Source organism: Opisthocomus hoazin, chromosome 16, assembly GCF_030867145.1.
Source record: "Opisthocomus hoazin isolate bOpiHoa1 chromosome 16, bOpiHoa1.hap1, whole genome shotgun sequence".
NCBI classification, from domain to species: domain Eukaryota; kingdom Metazoa; phylum Chordata; class Aves; order Opisthocomiformes; family Opisthocomidae; genus Opisthocomus; species Opisthocomus hoazin.
This window is the reverse complement of record NC_134429.1, coordinates 21,909,155-21,932,994: the sequence shown is the minus strand read 5'-3', so window position 1 is coordinate 21,932,994 and position 23,840 is coordinate 21,909,155. Positions and strand designations below refer to the sequence as shown.

The 23,840-nt window shown below is 45.0% G+C and overlaps 1 protein-coding gene across 9 annotated transcripts in view; it reads right to left on the bottom strand.

The window, feature by feature from the left end:
• The window catches only part of CAMTA1 (calmodulin binding transcription activator 1), a 310,966-nt gene that overhangs the window by 13,471 nt on the left and 273,655 nt on the right, over positions 1–23,840 (bottom strand). For 5 of the 9 annotated variants that reach the window (XM_075437588.1, XM_075437592.1, XM_075437595.1 and 2 more), the window contains 12 exons: positions 14,919–15,058; positions 14,478–14,674; positions 14,050–14,128; positions 12,878–13,193; positions 11,970–12,493; positions 10,574–10,761; positions 9,915–10,161; positions 9,358–9,429; positions 8,366–8,386; positions 5,390–5,583; positions 5,124–5,198; positions 77–107 (listed from right to left, as the gene is read on the bottom strand). In XM_075437588.1, coding sequence (XP_075293703.1) covers positions 77–107; positions 5,124–5,198; positions 5,390–5,583; positions 8,366–8,386; positions 9,358–9,429; positions 9,915–10,161; positions 10,574–10,761; positions 11,970–12,493; positions 12,878–13,193; positions 14,050–14,128; positions 14,478–14,674; positions 14,919–15,058 — 2,084 coding nt within the window. The remainder of the gene's footprint in view (positions 1–76; positions 108–5,123; positions 5,199–5,389; positions 5,584–8,365; positions 8,387–9,357; positions 9,430–9,914; positions 10,162–10,573; positions 10,762–11,969; positions 12,494–12,877; positions 13,194–14,049; positions 14,129–14,477; positions 14,675–14,918; positions 15,059–23,840) is intronic. The other 4 variants (XM_075437589.1, XM_075437590.1, XM_075437593.1 and 1 more) reach the window with 4 other exon arrangements.

Here is a 23,840-nt window from a genome sequence, read left to right as displayed (position 1 = left end):
GCCCCATGCAAGCAAGCAGAAAGCAAAAATATTTAAAATGGAAGAGAGGAACTGGCTAGCAGGCAGCTACACTCACCCTTTTGTACAGCCTATGGTCCACCAGTGGGCTTCAGATTGCAAAACAATACCAAAGAGCTATTAGCACACACATGGCAATAACCGTACCTTACCAAGAGCTTCACTTCAGGGAGGAGGAGACAACGCTTCTGCTTGCCTGGAGAGAAAGAACCCTTCCCACTCCTGCCTACTGGACTCCTCCTCTTTACCAGGGAAGAGCAGTCCTGTGTTTAGGTGTTTTAGGGCAGGAAGTAATAAGCAAGTAAAATAAAACCAACACTGTCATCCTTGTGGCATTTCTAGCTGCACCCTGACTTCCCTTGAAGCAACTGTCTGTTTTCGATCTCATTCCAAACGCTACTACACAAAAAACACTGCAGATCACAAACACAGCCTAGCAATGGTTTAGATACCTCTCAGAAGAGTAAAATTTTCCTAGGAATTGAAGAAAGCATAGGAGATAGGAGATTACCTTCCCCATGAAAACTGACTGTATGGAGCATACATGGATTCAGCTCAGCAAACCCAAACCAGCTTCAGAGCTCTTGGATTTCCTTGCAGCTCTAGATGTGTCATATCTGAGGATTACTGAGCAGGCGGAGTCTTTCCAAAACTATTAAATATGCAGACCCTTGATTCTGCCTCACACAGGACAGCATGCCAGGAGACAGCTCAACTCACAGTAGGTATGATGGCAAGTTCTAGGTTGAAAGCTAGTCAAGTGCCAGCTTACAGGTTCAGGCACCATGGGAAGATGGGTGAAGCTCTCCTGGGAGGCCAGGAAGTTTATTTCTCATTCTCAACGAACAACACTTCCATGGCAAATCATCTTGATACCCTGTTATGGCTGATGCATTTTTTCCACCAGATTTTTGAGAATATGACAACAGATGGATAAATATGTTTTGGGTTTTTTTCCAAAGTCAAAAGGAAACAATACATGTCCGACAGTCAGGATGACTGCTGCTGCTGAATGACCACTTTTGTCTCCATGATACCTGATAATGTTCAGCTACTAGAGCTCCAGCACCTTCTCCAAGAATACATTTGACCAAAACTTGCATTTCTTTTCTGATTCTCATCAATGTCCACGCATCAATTACTGAGAGAGCGCCAACCACAGAACCTCTCTCATTAACTCTCTCAAAATGTCTGAGGTACTGTCTCATCAGGCAACAGCATAAGTTCAGGAGATCAGAAAGCACAAGACCAACACGCCTGTGCACCCTGGATCCTCAAGCTGATAGGAATCACGTTTGTGCCACTGAATCTCTGCGCCAAAAAGCTAATATGCAAAACAGGACAAGAAGACTATTTAAGATGTTCTGAATGCTATCAGAGAAAGAGTTGTCCTAATTGGCTTTAAGTAGACTGATAAATTTAAAGCAGGAAAAAAACAACCAACCAGATGGTTGCCAAGGGAAAGCCTGAGTAAATCTTGCCTAAAAGCTACAGAACAAGCTTTCAACAACAGTAATTTATTGGCCAAGCCACAGAATCTGCTTGTGGACAAAAACGTAGGTTAAGCAGCTTCATATTTTAAGGTTGAATGTCTGAACTTTAAGAATTTACTGCCTTTTCACTCAGCTCACTAACCTTGTGACAGACTGCAAGTGGCTTTTACAGCCTCCTCCCCCACTTCTACCAGCTGACAGAAATCTGCTACAAGATCCTGTTTCTTTGATGTTTCTGTGCATGCTCTCTTTTATCTCACTCCCTCACATTTCCAAAAATATCTGTCATTTCTATGCCATGTACTGACAAGGCACTGTGGTTTAACAAGTGGCTCCATAGTGCCATTTTTACGCTACAGAGCATTAAGCAACATTAGATGTTAGTTGTTATGGCTTGCCTCTGGATGTTCAGGAGCTTGGATGGCTGAAATATTTCTTTATGGAGCTTTGTTAATTTTTTGATGGAGCTTTCTTGATTTCTTGTTTATAACAGCAGTGTACTAATTTTGAGCATTTCAGGAGGAGCTCATGATGGGACTCCAACAAGCAGTACTCCTGAAACAGTGCATGGGGCTGCTAGCCTGAGTACCAGCCACATTGCCATCAGTTGTATCCTGATTAATTAACTAATTAACCTAAATTACAGGTTACACAGGACGCACAGCAGACTGCATGGATATGACTAGGAGGCTTATGTAGACGCGAGTTTAAACTTACTTAACATCCTAAGTTTTATTGCTCTAGCCTTAGAAAGAGGTAAGCGAGAAAAGTCACGCAGCAAGGAATAAATGCAACTATTGAGCCACAGAAACGGAAATTCCAAAAACTTGAAGAAGAGTTAGTGAGAAGGAAACAATACCCTCGTCTTCCACTTGGTACCCCAGCGCACATGCACCACGAAGCGGGCAGCTCAGAAAAGGGGTTGCAGAGCCCAGCTGGGGAAGGAACAAATACGGGTGGTCTTGCCAGGATATGACTATGCTGGGGAAAGTGCGTGGATCTCGCCCTCAAGGCCAGGGGCAAGGAAGCAAATTGGTTAGTCTGAGTCAGCTGAGATGCTGAAATAAGTGAAGCTCTGTTTTAGTAAGTAGATCTGTCTAATTTCCAGTATTACACTTTTCCTTTGCAGTTGTTTACACAAGCAAAAGACATCAATCTGTTTGTCTTCAAAATCCTGTATGGTAACAAAGCTCTAAGAACCCAATTTCCGCATTGTCCTTCACTAAGTGCCAAGAAGCACAGTGACCAGATACCGCTGTACGGTGCCAACAGTCAGGAGAGTCCAAGGGTGCATGAGATACTTCCACAGCGAATGATCTCTGGATCACAGATGCAGTCTAAGTGTACAGAGCACAAAGTGTTTTGGAAAATGTCTTTCTTCGCAACTGCTTGCTACAGCTTTTTGGCAAGCATGGAAAGAGGCCCAAACTTCTAAACATATTTCTAAACAGTTCTGTAAATCTAGTAGGCTAGTAAATTTATGTCTTTTTCAACCAGATTCTAAATGCTAGTTTTGTCATTTTGGTAACTCTTGCTTTCATTTTTAGCATTTGCCAATGCCAGAAGGCTTCTGGTTAAAATTTGTGTCAATTACTAATATTAGTTAGACTGACAGTTTTAAACACTTACAATTGCTTGGAGAGAAAGTACGTGGTCAAGAATGTGTGATCGTTTACTTCAGAAGGGAAAGTAAGGCAGTTTTGAAACACAGTTAACATCTTCAGTGGAAATAAGTTACTTTTTTCTTTTGTTGCATCCTAGCCAAGAACCACGGACAAATTCCCAAGTAACCACAACCACTAACAAGGTGTCTACGGACACAGACAGGACTGCACTGTTGCAGAAATTCAAGTACTGTGCAGCGTGACATAAGCCAGAGCCAAGTGACAGTGGATCCCCCCCGCCCCACTGCTTCTTTTTATTTCCTGACTGTAAGTTCCCAAGACCTAAACCCATCTCCCAGAGATGCGCAGCAGCAGCGACGATGGTGCTGAAGAGAGAAGAGATTGACTACAGGCAAAGAGAAGGAAGAGACTTGCCCACAAACTTCAGTGATGCAAATGAGTAGGGTCTTGCTCTACAGGAGAAACAGTAGATGCTGAGAAAGAGGAAGGCAACGAGCTGAAGGCAAGAAAAACTGCTGGAATCACGGGCAATTTAAGCCCTGGAGAGTCTAAGGTACTCCACAGTTGGAGACTTAATCGAGTGTGGCTGAAGTGCATGGCACATGCTGGACATTGGTGGGAAACCCAGTGATACAGCTAGTCATGAGGTATTCTCGGTGCTTGTGCATGCGAGCTGGCTGTAGGAGCCTCTGACAGGTTGACCCCGGAGTCTCTGCAGACGGAAACGGGCATGTGGCTTCCCCAGGGACTGCCTGGATCTCAGGCAAATCTGAGAGGATACAGAAGTTCTGAGCTTGCTTCAGCAGGTCATGCTGCCCAACAAACACAACAAAACAAACCTTTCAGTCTCTTCCACATGCCCTGCTGAGAGCAAGAAGCCACTTGTGCTTCCTCATGAACAACTGTGGCTGTTTCAAGTGTATCTGGAATTGGCCTGGAAATAACGAAGCCCTCTTTCTTGTCCACGTCACCTCCCACTGAACCTGCAGGTAAGATGTCCTTCCACAACACAAGCCACACTGACCTCCTGCAAACTGCAGCTCTGAAATCCTACAAAAAGGACTGAGTCTGTTCCTCAAATCAAGTTCATCAGATGCCTCTCTGCCTCTCAGAGCTCTCCTTGTTCAAACTGACCTAGACATGCTTCAAAATGCATCAGGCCTGACCAGCTCCCAAGTGGATGAAATGCATGTGTGGCGAGAATGGAGGGAGCAGAGTCAGAAACACCTGAATTCACTTTTGTCTAGGTCAAGTTCCAGCTTGTAACCTGATCATATATGGGATCCTTTCACTGAAAAATCAAAACAAACACCCTGCATGTAGCAGGGTACTGGTATGGTAGTGCTAGCTGCACACGTGAGCACTTTGGCAAGCCTGCACAGGCTCCCACACCGGCAGACGATTCGCCTTCATGTCTGTGTCTGTACTCCCAGCTTACTGAGCTATGTGTGGAGTGGCTGACAGGAACTAATTTGTCTGCTGCTCTGTTGGCACATTTCATCTATCCACATTAAAAAGAACCCGTATTTGATGAGAGTTTACCACAGGATCCTGTGACCAAACTAAAGGCATTTCCAGCGTACACCAGCTGCATTTTCCTACATACCATGAATGCTTTGTGCAGCACTTAGAAACTGTAGCTATGATTCAGTAAGTGTTTTTTTGAAAAAAACTTCCTCAAGTCCAACTTTTAAAGTCACGTGCCTTGCTTTGCTCTAAATTTCCTTATTCTGTGTCTGCCCAACACAACTTGGGCTGCTTTACCATATCAGCAGTGGAGCTGAACATGATTCTCTTTCAGCAACAGTCTTTATTTAGAGATCTCATTTTTGTCAGTGTATCTTGGAAGCAGCCGGGCTTCATTATTTAGTTAAAAGATCTGTAGTTAGCCGATTCTGTTATCCTTTATACTGCATTCATTGTTGACACACTTGTATATTGTTGCACTGCTCTAATGAAGGGCAGATACCAAAAGATAGTGTCATACCTGTGGCGGCAGCGTCGTAAAAACCGCATAATCTTGCGAGCAGCTTGATCCTGCTTCTTGGTAAGCAGACTGCTTCTAAACACAAAACACCCAACACTGAAGTGCAGGCAAAACTGGAGAGAATAACGCTAAATGCAAGAACAATTATCCTATGAACCACTGCCCTTTTCCCACTGGCCTCTGTTCTGTGAATTACAGCACAGCCCTGATGAGTGTAAACACAATGTAAAAGGATCCTGGTAGCATCTAACACCCCAACAGCTCACCTCAGTTTCTGTTGTACAATGGTGGCTGCCCGACGGTTTTGCTTCCTCTTCCCACATTCTTTGTAGCTGCGATAGTACTGCTGGATCAGCATCGCGGCTCGTCGACTCTGCTGGAATTTTTTCTGCTCATAATAACTTCGGAATTTGCTCTGGATAAGAATGGCAGCTTGCGTCATCTTTTTATAAAGTGCATACTACAAGAGAAACGAAGAGAAGCTGAGGCATTCCAAGAAAAACAGGAAGAAGCAGGTTCCTACAGTGAAAGACTTGTGCCACTAAGACATGATGAGAAGCAAATGAGTCTCTCACTCTCTGACTGGGAACTGTATGAGAAACGGGTGACAGCCAACTGGAACAGCTGTGAGATTAGGTGCAGGAGCTAGTCTGCATCAAGAAAGCAACCACCTGTTTTGCTGCCCTGGAACAGTTTGATGGGATTGGTTTTACTTAATACCTAGCTAGCAGAGGCTCTACATGTACATGCTAATGACCAGATCCAGCTGTCCTATACTTACAAACAGCTTTGAAGCAACTGGAGCTGATCCTGAGTCATGTTTACACTGCGTTAGAGATGAACCAATTGACTACACTTAGAGGAATTGTTTGTTTCCTTTGCATACAGAAGTCTCATTACAAAGTACAAGATGTCCATTTCTATACAGCCATTGTTTGTAAAGACTCATAACAACAGCAGCAAAATACACCCAAATAAGCGACTGGAAGGATAAAGCAGTGTGAATGACTATTCCAAAATGCTAATCAATTAACTAAAACCAAAATACACTTGTGTCTTCAATTAAAAACATATTTTAAACAAATTACTTTTTTAAGAACCAAATTTGTTGTTCACAAATGTATTCTACTTTCCCAGGACAATTAACTTTTTAAATAGCTCACTTGTTGTTCCTATGCCATAGCACAATACTGCAAAAGTTCTGACTGCTCATATCTTCATTTAAACCCAAGCATTTCAAACAGAGTAACATATGATTCTAACTTAAAAAAAACCAAACCCGAAACCAAACAAAACCCACAACAGTTAATTAAGCAAGTCTAATATTGAGCCTGTCATAGGCAAAACTAAATCTCATTAGAAGTCTGTAACAAGCATTCACTGAACCTGCAAATTTGCATGAGCAGTCACACATATGCAAATTCTTGCTAGCACTGTATTATTTTCAGCCCCATGATTCCAAATAAATCAGGCACAAACTATTAAAACCTTTATTCTACATCTTTTCCCTTTTAAAGCACACAAGTAGATGGCCACTTATCAGAAAACATACGCATTCATGCATATTTTTAGAAGTCCTTTTTAAGACAAAGGTGTAGAATAACGTATAGAAGTTGCACTTATACCTCTGAACTAACACTACAACAGAGGTTTTCAGTGTTTACTGATCTTATTTTGAAATTTTTCACACTTTCAAAACTTATGTGTCTGTTGTTCACGCATATTTTATCAGCTATGATTTCTGCTCACTTTATCAGACAGATGAGAGACAGAAATAGCAGCCACTGCCCACTGCCCTCTACAGGGTAACATCCTAACAGATCTCAATGAAGTTTTCCCATCTATTCAGGAAAAAAAAAAATATCAAGAAGCAAGCAAACACCCCCCCCCATCACCCCAAAGCAAAAACCCCTCCGATATCATCACAGACCATCATTTACCAAATTTCACTTTTTGGAATTGAAGCAGTCATTATGTGCAGTTAAATTTTGCCATTATTCATTTCCATTGTTTGTTTTGTTTATTTTCAACATTTTTAATTAAACAGATCAGACTGATGTAAGTCCACTCAAGGACTGGTCATAGTTTTCCTTCCAATTCTTAGACCAGATGGGACTTCTGTGGCTGAGTTACAAACCCCTGAATAGAAGGGTTCAGACACAAAACTGTGATGCAAGCTACGACCGTTCAAATCTAGTCATAAGCCTGTGCTCATGTCAGCAATACAGTAACATAATAGAGGAACAAAGCATGTGAAAGAGAAAGTAGCAGTCACTGGATAGACTAGACCCCAGTATGTTTGCATTCAACTCCAGACCCCCTTAGCTGATTAGCTACTCCCTTTCCTCCTCTTTTTTCCTCCAGCTGGGAAGATGATAAACAGAGAAGTCCCTTAACCTCCATGAACTGGCAAGCCTCAGCTAGTACAGCGGACCCGGAAAGCTCAGCTCACTTGCGCTGACAGGACAGTACTTCAACCGACACAAAACCATGGTGCAGCAGGAGGAAGTTGTGGATGGAATGTTACCCTGAGGACATGCTCTCTTCAGGAAGAGCATGCCTTGCCTCCTGGGTAGCTCTGAGAGAAGCTCAGCTGATTCTAGTATCTGACAACAGCAAGATGTTGCACAGGTGGGAAATCCATCTTTACAGTACAAAATTACTGGCCATGGACAATTTAAGACTGGCATCAACAGTCGTGCCTCCAGTATGAGCAGCAATGTACATAAGATGGTGGTCTTAGGAATTCAGGGCACAGGTATTCCAAAGATGAATGCTCAGAATACTTTGGCATGCAGGCAGAATGCAGAGGATATTGGCTGCACGGCTGGGACAAATGCTCTCCTGTGCTCCCCAAAGGCCAAGGCAAAGATCACCGAGGGATGGCTAATCAGCAGCAACAAAGGAAAGCTTGTCCTCTGGAAACTGGCTTCAAAACCTTCTCTGCACCTCAGCCCATCACTGCTTATATGAGCACCTGTAGAAGCAGGAGACACTTTTTTTCTTTCCTTTTTTTTTTTTTCCTTTCCAGCTATACTACTATGTTGACATGCTGTGGCATGGCAGCCCCTATGTATCTCCCATAAGGTTTGGTTTGTCAGTGATTTCTCAAACACAGGCATTCATTAGTGGATACTATTAAAACGTTTTTCTAAATGCCAGGTTCTCCTGGTTTATATTGAACATGAAAGTTAGTGACCCATGGGGAATTGTTTCCAAAACAGTGTTTGTAATTGTATTACCTTCAAGGCTATCCAAGTAAGCTTAGGGAGAAACAGAAAAATACACAGTTAATGTTAGTTCTGCAAATAAAGAATAAAAAAAAAAAAAAAAAAAAAAATCAAACCAAACCATCTTCTTTCAAAAAGAAGCAATTCCAAGATCCAGGACAAAGCAGTTTGTCAAGCAGTTTTTGAAAGGAATTAAGCTTCCCTATTACAGGAAGCATCACTCCAGCCTGACAGCCATATGACAGACTGAATGTGAATCATAATACAGTCCCCTAACACTAGACAGGCTTCCCAAACAAATATTTTTGAAAGCTGTAAAGAGCACAGGCATCTTGCCTTTCACTTTACATAACACGCCACCAGGCATCAGACAGCCTGAGTCTAGCAGGGTATAGTGAAAAGACAGACATAGGCTCTAGCCCCCACAAAAAAACAAAACACCAATCAGAAAAACCACAAAGGAAAAGGTATCTTCTTTTTCTGGGGTTGAGAACTCAGCCTAAAAGCAAAAGTAGAGTGTGGAGAACAGTCTCAGTCCCGGAACTGCTTGCATCAAGCTAAAACACATGACTTTCCACAGTCTAAAAGTTTAGTATGTGCAAAATAAAACAACCTTTTTTTCATCTTCACCTTTAGCAAAGGCAAAACCAACTTCAATTTCACAATGAAATTTGGCAAGCAACTAGTCAGAGAATAGTTTCATCAGGCCACAGCATGCATAAAGGCCAACGTGGTATATAAAATTGCCAATACAGCATACATCATTGCTCTCTACCACACAGCAAAAATGCAGGTGGTATCACACACAAAATCCTTTCAAGAATTCCCTCCAAAATTAAGATTCAGGACACAAATTTTTTTTCCTTTTCAATTTTGCCTGAGCAGGATATTCCACTACTGCATGTTGAAAAGCATGCAAGAGGAACAGTGGGATGATTCCTATTACAAAGGGCTGTGTTCATGGCACTTACGTGCGTGTCATAAAATTTCACTTCCTTGATTACCTGTTTGTATTTTCGGTAGCAACGCTGAATAACAGCAGCAGCCACCTCTTGCTGTTCCCGGAGAGGACGACCCTATGCAGAGAAGGAAAGAAGCGATAAGTAGTCAGAGTGCACCAAAAACCAGGACAGATGACATTAAGTGGCTCACAGCAGCTTGCAGGGCACCTACTTAAAATCCCTCCTGTCAGTGCTACCCGGTCTGATTCAGGTCTAGGCAGTTCCCGGAGATGTCTCTACCATCAATCCACATAAGGGACAAACCCTCAAAATTGATCTTTACATCAAGCAGGCAACTAACCAGAATCTCTGGGGTGTATTTTTAGGATATGCTTCCCGCGTGCTGTTCCAGCACACAAAGCAAGCTATAGCATGGCATGCTCTCTCCAGTATGGTAGTTGCTTGGTAAATATCAATAAACAAACACTAGGAGCATTGAAAAAGTTATGACAGAAACTGTACGTTTGTTCCAGAAGCAGGTATTACACACATTTTGTTTTGTAACAAATTACACTCTCTCACACATAAAAAGGAAGACGTTGGACGTTTTGGCCACATACCTTATACTTTCTGAACACTGTCTGGACGAGTTTGGCAGCTTCATAGAGTTCTCTCTGCTCATGATCAGACAGAGTTAACTGTGCAAACTCATTTTCTACCTTCTCGCTGGTGGACGCACTCAGAAATTCAGACCAGTCTGCTGCCGAGGGAAGGCTGGGTTTCTCAAAAGCTATTTCACTGATTGGTGAGCCTGCAGGGCTCAAGCTGGTGTTCGAAGAAGGGGTCAGGGGTTCACTATACAGACTTCTGAAATACCAATCACAGTAGGAATTATTGGCTCACAAAGCATCTGGGCTGGCATCACAGATAAGGACTACAACAGTTCTGAGTTCACGGCAGGAGCTCATGCTCCGCTCCCCTTCCTCTCTCCAACCAACCATCCCACATTCCTGAGCCTGCCCATACCACACTGCACAGAGTTGGCGGTGGAAGAGACAAGTCAGACCCCGTGGCTGTCCCTCCTGCACGCCCTCCCGTTATACCATGAACTTGTAGCTATGCTGGCAACAGCGCATTTGACCACAAGAGCATGACCAGGCTTGGAACATCAGCATTGAGACCCACTGAGAAACAGCATCTGCAGGCTAAAGAATCAGTACATGCTGCCCAGCATTCAGACCACTCAAAAACCCAGAGCAAGTTCACAGCTCTTACTGACCTTATCTGTGCAGCACTTGGCAGATGATCGACATCAGCAAGGTAACTGGCCAGCCAGCTCATTGTGGTGCTCATGGCAGCACTGTCCGTTCTCTCCACCAGTGGCGGCTCCACTGGCACAAAATTCTCCCGCTTGATCCTGTCAGGCGTAGCTTCAATAATGTGCTCCGCAAGTGTCATCATGTTCACCTGCAAAGGGGGAGAGGAGAGCAAACTTTTACTGCGTGGTGGTAGGAGCCTTGTGCTTGCATGCCCAGCTTTAGACAGACCGCCCCATTTTCCCCAAACTTGTGGCAGCTGGAGTCTACTGCTTGTCTCAGCATTGGAGAGACATTCATTAAACAAAGCTCATTTACTTTTCTGTTTCTTCTGACAAAGCACTGCAGAGTTTCATACTCTCCAGACCTCTTTTTCTTTGAGGAAAGTACAGGGAGCCCAAGAGATCTGGCGAAAGGTTTATGTCATTGGACCTTTGTTGTATACTACTGACAGCTGTCACTACTATCTTGTTTCCAAAGGAAAAGCGATCTTGCCACTCTTTCGCCGAGATGTGCAGTAGAGCATGAGAGAACAATAAAGGCACATAAAGAGAAGTCAAAACCGTTGAGACTATAGCTTTGTCAGGAGACCTTCTGAACCATATCCCTCCACCCTCCTAGGTTCACAGGAATTTCTAATACAGAGAACAGAAAACAGTTCTTGTTTTGCAAACATGTGCTTCATCCATGCTATGCCAGAAAGATGAGAATATTTAGATGCCAAGGCAGTGCATGCAAGCTGTGCTCCCATTACTCTTTTCACTCAGAAGGCCAAACACAGTATTTTTCCCCCAGTGACTGCTTCTCGTCTGTCTGTCCTGCTTCTGCTGTGTTTTTATTTCCTCTATTCCACACTTTGTGGGGTTTTTCCTTCCCCAAACCCACTGTCTCTCCCCCCTTCTCCAGTCTTCTCTCCTTGCCATTTAAAGTGCAGTGGCTTGGCCTGCAACCACAGCACTGCCTCTTTCAGGTCACGTTGTCTTCCTAGGGACTGCTTCCGAATTCCTGAAATACTATGAGGCCACCTTAGTCTTGTTTACTGATGTGACCAGGAGGCTCTGCTTTTTCCTTTTTCTTTGCAAAATTGCAAACAGTTTTGTGCATTCTGTACACTGTTGAAGCGTACGTCAGTGCAGGAACCTAAATGCCAACCATTAGCCTTTGCACCTGGGTTGAAAGGGTAGCCCTTGAAACCGGAAGAAAGTATTCATTGACTGTATGACCATCTCCTTTGTGGTCATACATGCAAAGCACAATTCAGAGTCTCTAAAGGCCTCCACAGAAGATTCTCACAATTGGGCTGCTCCGTGTAGCCATGTTCTCCAGTACTGCTGATCTTTATGCTATGGGTACGTTTACCTGCAAGTCATCCATGTGGTGTAAGCAGTCCTCATCCCCTGCGTTGTCCCTATAGGACAAGAGCTCTGCATCCACCATCTCCCTGTCAGCCATCATCAGCACATTCATCTGCCCTCGCTGCCGTAGCCGATGGGCTACAGTGTCCTTCCCCATTGCAGCTCCCTTCTGGGTCCCCGCCACCTGCACTGCGGACACACCAATATAAATGTCTTTTGGGTTCCATTTGATGCCTGCTTGGCTGCCAGAGCCCCGGAACCCAGTAACTTCTGGGACGCGCTGGGACAGCTCCCGACCATAGTCCCTTATCCCTTCAATGGGGCTGATTGTCTCAGTGGCGGATTGCTTGGAGCTAGAGTTCTGCTTCCTGATGCTTGGCTGTTCCAGGCTCAGCGCAGTGGAAAGTAGCTTCTCTTGCCGGGCTTGAAAATATTCAGGGCTCAGCTTATGTTTTTTGGGTGCAGGGTAATCTTTCTGAGTCTCACTGCTGTAGTAGCTGGAAGGTTCTGATCTTGGTCGTCTCAGCTCTGTAAACAAACAGATCAATGGTCAAAATGAAACATGTAACCCATGATCGCCATAGGAACTACTACAGCTTCCAACACCGAGCTGCAGGCAGAAGCTTGTGTCATGCTCTAGAACACCCGACAGTATGCGCAAAGGGAGTAACTACGACCCAGGGAGGGTACTACCTCAATCACTCCTAAGATACACACACCTTTCTAAATCAGACATTCGCTCCTCTTCCTGACACTCATACATGGAGCACACGATAGAACGCCCACAAGAAAAGAATTAAGCATGGACAGCAGGGCTACAGGTGGCATCTGGCACCCAGGTGAGCTCCTTGCCCGCAGGTTTTCATATGCCGAATGTCAGCAAAGCAGTGCACGCTCTCAGGGTTGTTTTACCTGTATTTGTACTGGAAATCACAGTGACTCCCTTCTGAGGCTCCTGAGAGGCAATAAGCTCACTGTGCCACTGGGACACCCAGTTCTCTGTGTCGGAGTCTGTGCTCGAGGGGCACTGAATCCTGGGGTTCTGCCCAAGCTGAGTTTGATCATCTCGCTGTAGCTGCTCCAAGCACTCCGCCAACTTCACATGGCCCCGAGACCGGGCAATGGCCAGCGGCAGTCTCCCAAGGGAGTCAGGAATAGAGATGGCTCGGCGGTCCCACTTGTACAGCACGACGGCTGCATCCATGTGGCCCAGGGCGCATGCCCACATCTGAAAAAGAAAAGACAATTGACCCATTGGGGGACCTGCCTTCTCCTTCCTTCACTGCCGACGCAGTGGAGTCTGGTCCCCAGCTCATGGAAGAATGACTCTGACCAGCAAAACCATAACGTGCTTGAACCCCAACAACTGGCTTTTATAGGTGTCCTAGCCCAGCAAAAGACCTTTACTGAGGATTAAATGCATGCTATTCTCTCCTCTGACAGAGAAACTTCCATCTGCCAAATGAAGCTGACAGTTTGACAGTTTATTATTTACTAACAGACATTTTTTGGGGGTTGGCTTTTTCTTTCTCTTTTTTTTTTTATTGGCATCACTGCAGACACAGAACAGCCTCATACACAAAGGAATCTCTGAGAGCAGAAACATGTGGACAGGACTAAAGGTTGGGAACAATAAAATCAGCACTCCGTTGTTCTAAACTGGCACTTCTGGTTCCACCTGCTTTGGCTTTTTGCTTGTCTAAGTTCTCAGTCACAATTTCATGATTCCAATAACCAAGATGCTACAATGACTTTACAACCTCTACAGTCAGTCAGTCAAAGAGAATAACTTGAAAGAAGGCATGTAAAGTCCTTTCCCCAGCACAATGTGGAGACAAGATTTTGGGTAAAACACAAACTAGAACCACCTGTTTGTCCCCTTTCCTCATGTTATGCAATGACAAAGGTTTTTTTCTGTGTGGTCTTTCAGGAAGCTGCCAGCGCCCTGTCTTATCATTTACACAGCAAGGACACACAAGAAACATCTGCTCTTCAGAGTGAGCAGCACATTAGGAAAATAACACATCAGGAAGAATGCCAGAGCATCCTCAAGCTCTCTCAGAAGTTTCAGTCTGTGCTCTTACCAGAGGAGTGCAGGAGAAATGATCCACATTCAAAGGGTCAACTTCCAGCTCCAGATCAATGCTGTCTGCATGTTTGGTGCTGCAAAGGAAACAACAGAACAAATGATGCTCTGTCGCCATGTTAGGATCATTGCTTAAATGCACAGCTTTACCCAATGCACCATACCACAAAGAAGTGGTCACGCATATGCCCACGACGCACATATTTACTACAGATGGTGCACCCATCAGAGATTTTAAGAGCACGATACATCCAGTGATTGGACGTGCTCTCTCAAGAGACAGAACCTGTCAGATCAGGGGACAGAAACAAGTTCAGAGACTTGGCTGTTTCTAAGGGACAACCAGAAATCTGGACCAAGTAGAGTTTACACATTATTCTGCCATGCCTGTATTGACACCCAAGAGTTCAACGGGCTGGGTCTTACCGCCATTTGATGAGGGTCTGGATCAGTGTAGCATAGCCCTGGGCAGCGGCTAGGTGGAGCAGTGTCATTCCTCGGAAAGTCTTTGAATGGATCAAGTGTTTCGACTTTGCCCAGCAAGCACGACTCATCATCTTCTCGCACACCACCACCACACGGCTCTCAAAGCAGCTGCCCAGTGTCCCAGTCCCAGAAACGCACTGAAACACCACACACATCCCAGTTTAACCACTGAGAGGAGCTGCAGCCTGCCCTGAGCAGGCAGCCTTCCACTTCTAGAAATACTGAAACAGTGGCAAATGCGAGTGAAAGCCAACTGCTGTTAGACACCCACAAACCAGACTTCTTGTTTAGGAAAAACTATAATCCTTTCCAACCCCCCACCCCCAGTCAAACTCTAAGAAAGCATAAAGCTGCCATATCTAGACACAGTGGGGTTCATACCTGCACCTGCGTTCCTCCGTTCCCACTCCCACTGCTCCCACCTCCTACTCCTTGTTTGTGCTGCTGGGAGCCTGTCATTTCAGCCATTCTCCTCTCCATCTGCTCAAGTCGCTCCAATATTGACATCCTGAACTGGTTATCTAGGTTGGAAAAAGCCAGAATAAGGGTATTTCCATGGAAAGAAAGCCCAGGTTGTGCCAGCCTATTGCAGGAAGCCACAAACAGCTATCCTGGAAGTCACACAGGAGATCTGTTCTGCTTGGCAACGCATAGGGACACTTGTCCTGCAGTATCCTAGCTCTTCAAAGTTCCTGTAGGAGCCCTTCGACTGCAATTACAGAGAACTTCCTCAAAGAAAACAGACAGAACAATGAAAAATGCAGGCAGAAGGTGGATACCGTCCCTGGTGATTCTAGCTGTATCCACACAGTAAAGGACTGGGGTAATAATGCAACTTCTTTGAAAACAGAAGTAAATTCGAGACAAATATAACCACTCAGACAGCATTTCAGTAGGATCGTATCTGTCAAAATACTCTCCATTTTAGATCAATCCCCTCCTACTTTACAAGCATCCTGAATTCAGCTTGGCTTGCCTCCTGAAACCACGCAATAATGGTACCTGAAGGAGAAAGAGTCCTCTGCTTCCTTCTGTGCTTGGAAGAAGGAGCCTTTAAAAAGGCACGTGCTCCTTCCCTGACAGGCTCCCTTTCTTGGAAAACAGCTTCAGGCAAGTGTCAGAAACAGAACTACCACAAATCATAGAGTACGGACACTGATAATCCAGTAACATCATTCTGAAAAGCAGCATAACTCTCGAGCCCTCTGGTCTCTGCAGAAGTCTAAAGGCTGTATTAATTATTTTCTCCTCCTTGCATTGTAACCTAGCACTATGATATAGCTACTAATGCTTGAATAGTGGAGCAAGGAGATTTAGATAGGTTAATAGGATGCTGTAGAGATCAGCTGCTAAACGTGATGTTGTAGAGATCAGCTCAAGCAATCCTTTTGTGTTTAGGGCCAGTCAGTGCAGCTTGAGCGGCAGCAAACACAAAGGGCTCCTTTTGTCTTGTGACCCATCAGGAAGAAGCTTCATGCAGCTCATGTGAAGCTGAGCACAGTAATTTTGTGGATAGGGACCATTTAATGAATCTTGCTATCATGTTAACAGCACGTATAATAAACTGCAAGGAAAAGACAACCCTCATCCTGTTTGGTTTCATGCATCCACGGGGACAATCTGGTGGTGGCAGAGCACTGATAACCCCAGGACAAAGCCCACTGACAGTAACAGCAATCTGTGCATCAAGATGAACAAGCTCTGATCAAGACTTAAAAGACAAAGTGTTCTCCGAGTGACCTGGCTACATGCAGAGTCCTCCCTGGAAGGTTGCAAGAGTACTTGTATACTACACTCTGCAAGGCACAACGCTCATTAGAGGGTAGTGGAGAGACAAGGATCTCTCTGCTGTATTGCACTGAAGACCATATTGCAGACTATTGATAAGAGACAGCTCAGGTCCGCTGCCTAAAGACATTCCCCTCTCCTTAAGAGGCTGCCGTGGTTTGACAGCAGGCAAGAGCTTTGCTCCCTTCTGGCCAGCTCCAATGGGTTGTAACGCAGAATCCCACCCTGGCTGCTCGAGAGCCAGGGACAAAGGAGGGTGGCCAGCACACCTCCCCCCAACCCCTTTTCAGAGGTTAGCTCACTACTGTCTTTTCTCACCTAGTCCAAAACACTATTACTTATTACTAGGTGCCTTATTAATAATTCAGTTGTTCTGTTAATTGCAAAGCCTCTGGGACAGTGACTGACAGCTACAGGAGGAAATATTCATAATGCAGACGCAGTCTCAGGGCCCTGTCTCTGAACTGCGGTCAGCACACAGCAGCCGCACAAGCCGTGTTCTCCCAGCACGCCTGTGCTCCGGGAGTGCTGCAGTGTGCTGCAGTGCAGTCCACGCCAACACCGCCTCCACCTCCATCGCCAGGCAGAACACGTACGCCGCAAGGACCAGCAGCGACCGGCACGCCGAGCCGTCCCCTCTCACCGCAGGCCTGGGACACATAACACCACTGCAGCTCAGGCACCAGGAAGAGGGGCCAGGTTTCCACGCAGGCTAACAGCTCCATTCTGCACATTAATGCCACTCTCTAGCTGGTGGCCAGCACCCGCGTTTTACTAGAGCTAAGATTAGCAACACACACCAGGTATCATAACAAAGCCTTCAACCTGGCACAGGCAAAAGTAGCATTTTTTTAAAAGAAAAATGATGGGTGGTCACTGGCTTGAACCAGTGATACATACTGGGGATTTGCTCCTACCCATTTTGCTGACAGGAGAGAATAATTATTCAGTACAGCCAGAAACAGCAGGAGAAAATTATTTCAGTGCGATACAGAAGTACACTGTGCCAACTACTATTCCCCCCTCCCCCGTATTTTTTTCCAAGCCAAATCCATTGTGAAACAGAACTGGGAGGAGGGGGGCACGTTTGTGTCCATTTTCCAGGCTCTTCTGTCTAGGCTCTGTGGTCTCTCATGACTGAAGCCTCCACCTCTCCTGATACCGAGCACTTCCTGGTACATTTTGTTGGACTGAAGTTACTAAAGGGATGTCTATCACCACCACTGTCCCCAGATGGGAATGCTAAAACAAAGAAAGAAAAGCAGGGAACTTTTCTCAGGCAACAGTATTTAAAACAGCATCTAGTGCTCCCACGTATTCCTATTCAGACACCTGGACAGTGCTCCCGGGAAGTATTTAGGGCAGGACTATCTGATTTTAGGTAGCGGAGGGTACCTGTTTGACTTCACAGAAGTCCAGAGCACAGGCATTATAAACTCACCACAGTCTTAAACCTGTAACCTTCAGCATCTTACCAAGACAATGGTGTTTTTCGTAGATGATTGTAAATCACTGCTCAGTTTACAGGCAGGTCAGAAATATGCTGCTATTAGTAAAATGGGAAGCGGAAACAAACGTTCTGGAGCCCCTTCCACATCTAGCAGACCCTGCCGGCATTTCCCCAGCAGCAGGGCACATGCTCGGATTAAACCTCCAGGCAGCAAATACAGTAAGTGGGGTGGTAGTGCATGGCAAGTATCTCCATGCTGTTCATTTTCCAAGTGATTAAACTTGCTACCTACAAAGCTAGAACAAAGCCACAACTGGTGGCAATTTAAAAATTATTTATATATAGTGTTTCCATAATAAATTCTGTGGTATCAATAACACTAGAGTGTCCCCTTCAAAAGTGACTGGTCGCTTGACGGGTGGGCATTGGTCTACCAAAAAATAAAATAAAAAAAAATAAAAAAAAAAAAATTAAAACAGAAAGTGGGGAGGAAGAGAGAGAGAATAGGAAAGGGAAGACAGCAACTAGCTATGCTGCAAGAGTTGGCACATCCGTAACAAAACAAACCAAGGACACCTCAGGACAGAAGAACAGCCAAAGGGAAGGACACCTTCCCCCAAGGTTCCACCTGGACTTGGCAATAAGACAAAAGGCTCCCCCCTTCTTCCACATCTGAGGCCTGGATGCACACCGGATTAATGGCATCCAGACCATGGTCAGCACAGCTCACACACTGCTAATCAGCCAACAGATGCCTCGCCTGGGCTGCAGCGAAAGCAACACACGTCACTGTTTGTGTGGAAGATCCTCGGGTCATTCAACCCCCTAAACAACACATTTCCCTCCTTCCTTGTTTGGAGCAGGGCCAGGGCACCTGCATGCTTTCCATTAGGTTCCCAAAAGTAAATCACATACAAATACTGATTTCTACGTGCTCTCCTTTTGATGCACTCTTGCAGTATCTCTCAGGATCATTTTAAAAATCAACTGTCCACAGGTGGGTGAACTTCCAATCTATGTTACCAGACTGCATTAGTCCTACCCCGTTAAAACTAAGTTACAATGATTAAAGATGATCTTGTACCTTGAAAACTCAGATTTTGCACAGGCCTAAATAACAGGTACTCTTTAAGTGGCCTCTTAGGAATCAATATTCCGTAAGTCCCAAGTTTGCCAGTTTGTACCAAAACACTGCCACTTCTGTAACAGGACTTGGCCAGCTCCATCCCCAAGGACAACAGCATAATGTTGAAAATAAAAGTATGACTTCTGCCACAGAAACTGGCATGAAAATATCTTCTTTCCTGTATGTAGTCCTGTGTTCAACAGGGTTACAAACAAGGTCAGCTTTACATACCACGAGTCATATGCGATACACCTAGTTTATCTTTAAAAACTGATATATCTGTATTAATGTTGGCAGTCTACATAGAAGGACGACTGCTACAGTTGTGCAAAGCTTAGAGGAACTGGACAGAAGGAAAACCTCTCACACTTTGGGAAGCAAAGGGTTGCTTCTTTTGTGGGTGTATTACTTACCAAACATAACCAAGGTCTGAAACAAGATCCTCCAGCTCAACCATAGAGGTATCACATGAGGCCACAACACATTCTTTAAGCAAAGTACCATGCTCCATTGCAAAGAAAACACGACACAACCTGACCCAGTCCTGTTGACTCTCTGACACATTTTCCTGTGAAAATTCCAATTGCCAAAAAAGCACTGGCAGCAAAGCCCAAACACCACAAACAGGATGAAAATGAAGTGCCAATGAAAAAAGACAAGCTGTCTGAAGTTATGCAATCTGCCTTGCGGTAATTAAGAGATGGGCTGGCTGCAGAAGCCATAGTGCTGAAGGTTACAGGTATCACTCTGACAAGTTCGAGACCCTTTACCCCTTGTTATTTTGCTAGTCACATCCTTTGCAGTCTTGCTCACTTCAGTGGTCTGTGGAGAGCCACCTGCTTAGCAGGCAATGGAGTTACAGGAACACAGCTTCCACATTCTTGTCTTTTATATCCAACAGAGGGTCTCATGACAAGTATCTATCTCACAGTGCACCGAAGACAAGCTCAACATCATATAAATCAAGTCGTCAAAATAAGCTGTTCTCCTGCTACATTATACAGAAAATCTAAACAGCTCCAGCCCAGCACAAGGAGATATCTTGCGCTGAAAGCACCCTAACTCTTTGCAAAGGCAGCAAAGATGCACGTGGATACACACATATCTACATATTTAAGGTTTTACCCAAGGATTGTGCTTTTGATGATAACATTTCAGATTTTTCTGTGAGCCAAAAAATTAGACTTGCAAATTTTTCCATTTCTTGAGTTTTTCCATTAAATATAAATCTCAAGCAATGTTACAGTATTCTTTAAGAAACCACAAAGGTTTCTGAAGCTGTTCTTCAAGGCTGCCTTCACTGAGGGTAATGAAAATGACCACATTTCTGTATCTCCAAGACACCTCAAATTCACAGAAAACATTCTGAACATTGTGTCTTTTCTGGAAATCTCTCAAAGAGCTTTCCCACCCGCAGCTGCTTCCACCCGATGGGAGCTCTGAAGCTGGCGGGATCTGGTGGAGCTACACGCATCCACTTGCTCATGCTTCACCCCTCTTGCCCGGTGCCTTCCGTGAAACTCTGCAAGCCCCAAGTGCACCCCGGGGTGATGTGTTAATTTAGGGATCGGTTCCATTGCATACAAAGCCACTTCCACTTCTGTTGTCCTCAGCCCTTCACAGGGGTGTGAGATGCTATCCCATGGATTCAAAACCAAGCTTAGGAAACACAGCAGAACTATTCATGGTGGTATTTATTCGCAGGGTCCGGTGGTCCTGAGAAAACCGGTTGTTTCGGAGTGACGCCAGGGCTGGGCTGCTCCGCGGCACCGGCAGCCTGAAGGGAGCCCAGCGGTCCCAACAGGGACAGACTGGAAAGAGCTGCTTGGTCAGATTTTGACTTGTATCAAGAGATTGGTCTGGATCTCACACTCATTTCCCTAAAACGTGAACCTTCATTTGAGTGCAGAACAAGCTTCTTTTTAAGTTGTACTCAGAGGGAGCCTACTACTGATTACAGTAACGACAGCAAGTTATGGACAAAGTAGAGATGCAAAACTATTCTGGTACAAGTCTTTTAAAGATGTGTGGTTATTTACATCAGTCGGCATTTCACCTTCACAGCCATGCCCAGACAACCCAGATATAGTTTCAAGTTTCTTTTGTCAGGGGTGGTTTAAATTAGCGTTATTTTCTTAGCCCAGATCCCTTCACCGATGAATCTGAAGCAGATCTGTACCAACAGCTCTATGAGCCACCACTGCAGGCACAGTGAATGGAAAATGCAGCGAGCAGAGGAGTTAATCTAGTTTAACTCCCCGACTCCGGAAGTCATGCCTCCATTTTCTCCTTTAGTGTCCTCCAATAAATACTGAACTTCCTCAGATGTCTAAACAGATCTAGAAATCTAAACAGATGCTAGCCACTTATGTCACACAAACTTTCATCTGAGACTGCAGAAGCACCTGCCCTGTGAAACCTGCTAGTGGCTTGTGACAGCTCCTGCCTGCACGTACCCTATATTAAAAGGGTAGCTAAAACACAGCACTTCCAAACATCGTACAAGTTTTTACCATGCAAGAAGGCAGCAGGGTTGCTACCAGAAACGTGTGATTGTGCACCAAGTGAGACAGTTCCCACAGAACTACCAAAAGACACACTACCACTCCCTCATTCATCCGCATCCTGCCAGAAGGAGACAAGACATTCAAGACTTCAATAAAGGCGGAGTCCCCACCCTAAATGGCATAGAAAAACAATGACCAAATCTGGGGGAAATGCCTGCACAGCTGCAGAGCTTAGCTACAAGTGCAGTGCTTCACCCACTCCCCCACGATAGCCCACTCCTCTGCGTGGCCCTCCCCATCTTCGAACCCGAAGACCTCTTCCAAAGCCACTGTATTATTTCTGCTCTAGAGCTATGCAAGCAGTGTTCCCGGTGGGTGGGGACCTGGCTCAAACCATTGCCTCCTGCTCACGCCTTATTACAAAATGTAGTAAAGCCAGATGTTAGCAGACGCCGAGTCTCAGATTTTGCACTTTGTTTGCACGGTACCTAAAACACCACTGTGGTCCAGGTATGGAGCTAAGAGGACACCAACACACAGCAGCCAGTGACAAGACCTCCTTTGCTTGACCAGCTAAGTTTAAGAAATTAGCAGAGCGCTGCTTTTCTAATTTCTGCACGCTACTTTAATGCACAAGTGAAGATCCAAAAGGGGCTCCTCTTTTGCCCTTTTGCCAATCAAGTTTCAACCAGCAAGAAACTGTCAGTACCACCCACGACATGGCAGTGCAGCCAGAACTACTACAGAGGAAATACTGCTTTGCACTGATGAAAAAGAAATGAGCAGTTCTTAGCAGCGAGCACTGTCTATACTACTTGCTCTTTTTTTTTTTTTTTTTTTTTTTTTACACTCTCACCTGGAGGTCTGGTGTTTTTTGGCATGCTGCACAACCTAAATGACAGACACTATTTGGCTGGAAGGACTCGAGGATGAAGGTGCACGATCACCTGCACATTCCACTGATGCTGTCTCTGCCCATGGTACGCTTACTTCCCCACAGACTTCTACCCACTGAACCAATGGTGCTGTGCGAGATCTGCATCGGCACGTGTCCCCAAGCACTGTGCTTAAACACTCGGGAGGTACGAAACCACTCCGAGGGCACTGGCTTCTCAGTAAGCGCAGTTTCTTTAACAGCAGCTTCTGTGTCACAACATTCACCAGACAAACACAAGCAGACTGAATTTAACAAGTGCAATAGCTGAGCACTGTTAAAAAAAAAAAAAAAAAAAAAGCTGCGCAAAGACATTTTTCTGTTTTGCAGAGCAAGTCAGACACACTGCATTCTCTCATCCAATGCAAGCTGTGGGTGGGGATGGAAGCAGTCTAAGGACACAGCATTTCTCTGACCGCCACTGCTTGGCTCCTATTTTACAAATCATCTGTCATTTGCCTGCAAAATCTTGCTCAGCTCTTCCACACCGTGCAAATCCTGAACACCTTCCATGTCGCAGTATCTATTTGACCTGGATTAGTACTTGTTTCTGAGGTGTCATCATTGCAGGAATACATATTTCTGAAATGAAGCTGCGGTAGCAGCCTCAATGCATCTTACAAAAAGCTCTGTTTAGCAGTAAGCTAAACAGGTCACAGTCTCTACCAGCAAGTGAAAGTACTTAAAATTTGTACTTAATATGCTAAGACAAATACATACCTGTGCTAGTGAAGCAGGTCACTTCCAGGCCTTTCGATTAGTGAAAAATGCCACAACTACTGAGGCACGAGATGAGGAAAACACCGTATTTACACTCGGAGCCTAAGCGACAGCTTAAGAAAGTCTGTGGTTTCACAGAATAAATAAACACTACTGGGCATGGGGCAGGAATAATGAAGTAATCCAGACCTGCACATACAGGCACTGTAATTGATTTTAATCTATTAATCCACCTACCAGGGCAAGACTTCTTACCGGCAACGCTTTTCCCATCGTTCTTCCAATGCTGTAGGGCTTCAGCTATTACTCCCATGCCATCTGGTACTACTCTTCCTCTCTGTCACCTCTGGCAGCCAGTGCTCCCTCAAAAGACGGCACTTCCCCCTACTTTTCTTTATCATGCCATTACTAGAGAAGAGGAGAAGAGGGGTGGCTCAGGCTGACTTTTTCCCCAAGTGGCAGTCTCTATGCCAACATCAATAAAGCACTTACTGCTTTTTCTTTCAGGTTTCTTTTCGCCAGAGCTCAGGGATGGCGAGATTTTCATGCTATCCAGGAAGAGCTACTTCAGCAACCAGGGAAGGTTTTACACACCCCATGCGGACTTGACGTATTTTAGAGGTAGCGCAGGCTGCTACAGATGTCACTCCTTGTGCTATTTAGTAATTCGTGTAAAAACAGTTGGCTGCCTAAGGTCACTCTGCATCTCGGGTCAGAAATAGGCTGTGCTTTCCCATAGGTGCACAGTGTTGGCACTATGAAAGCTGTTGTGCTTTTC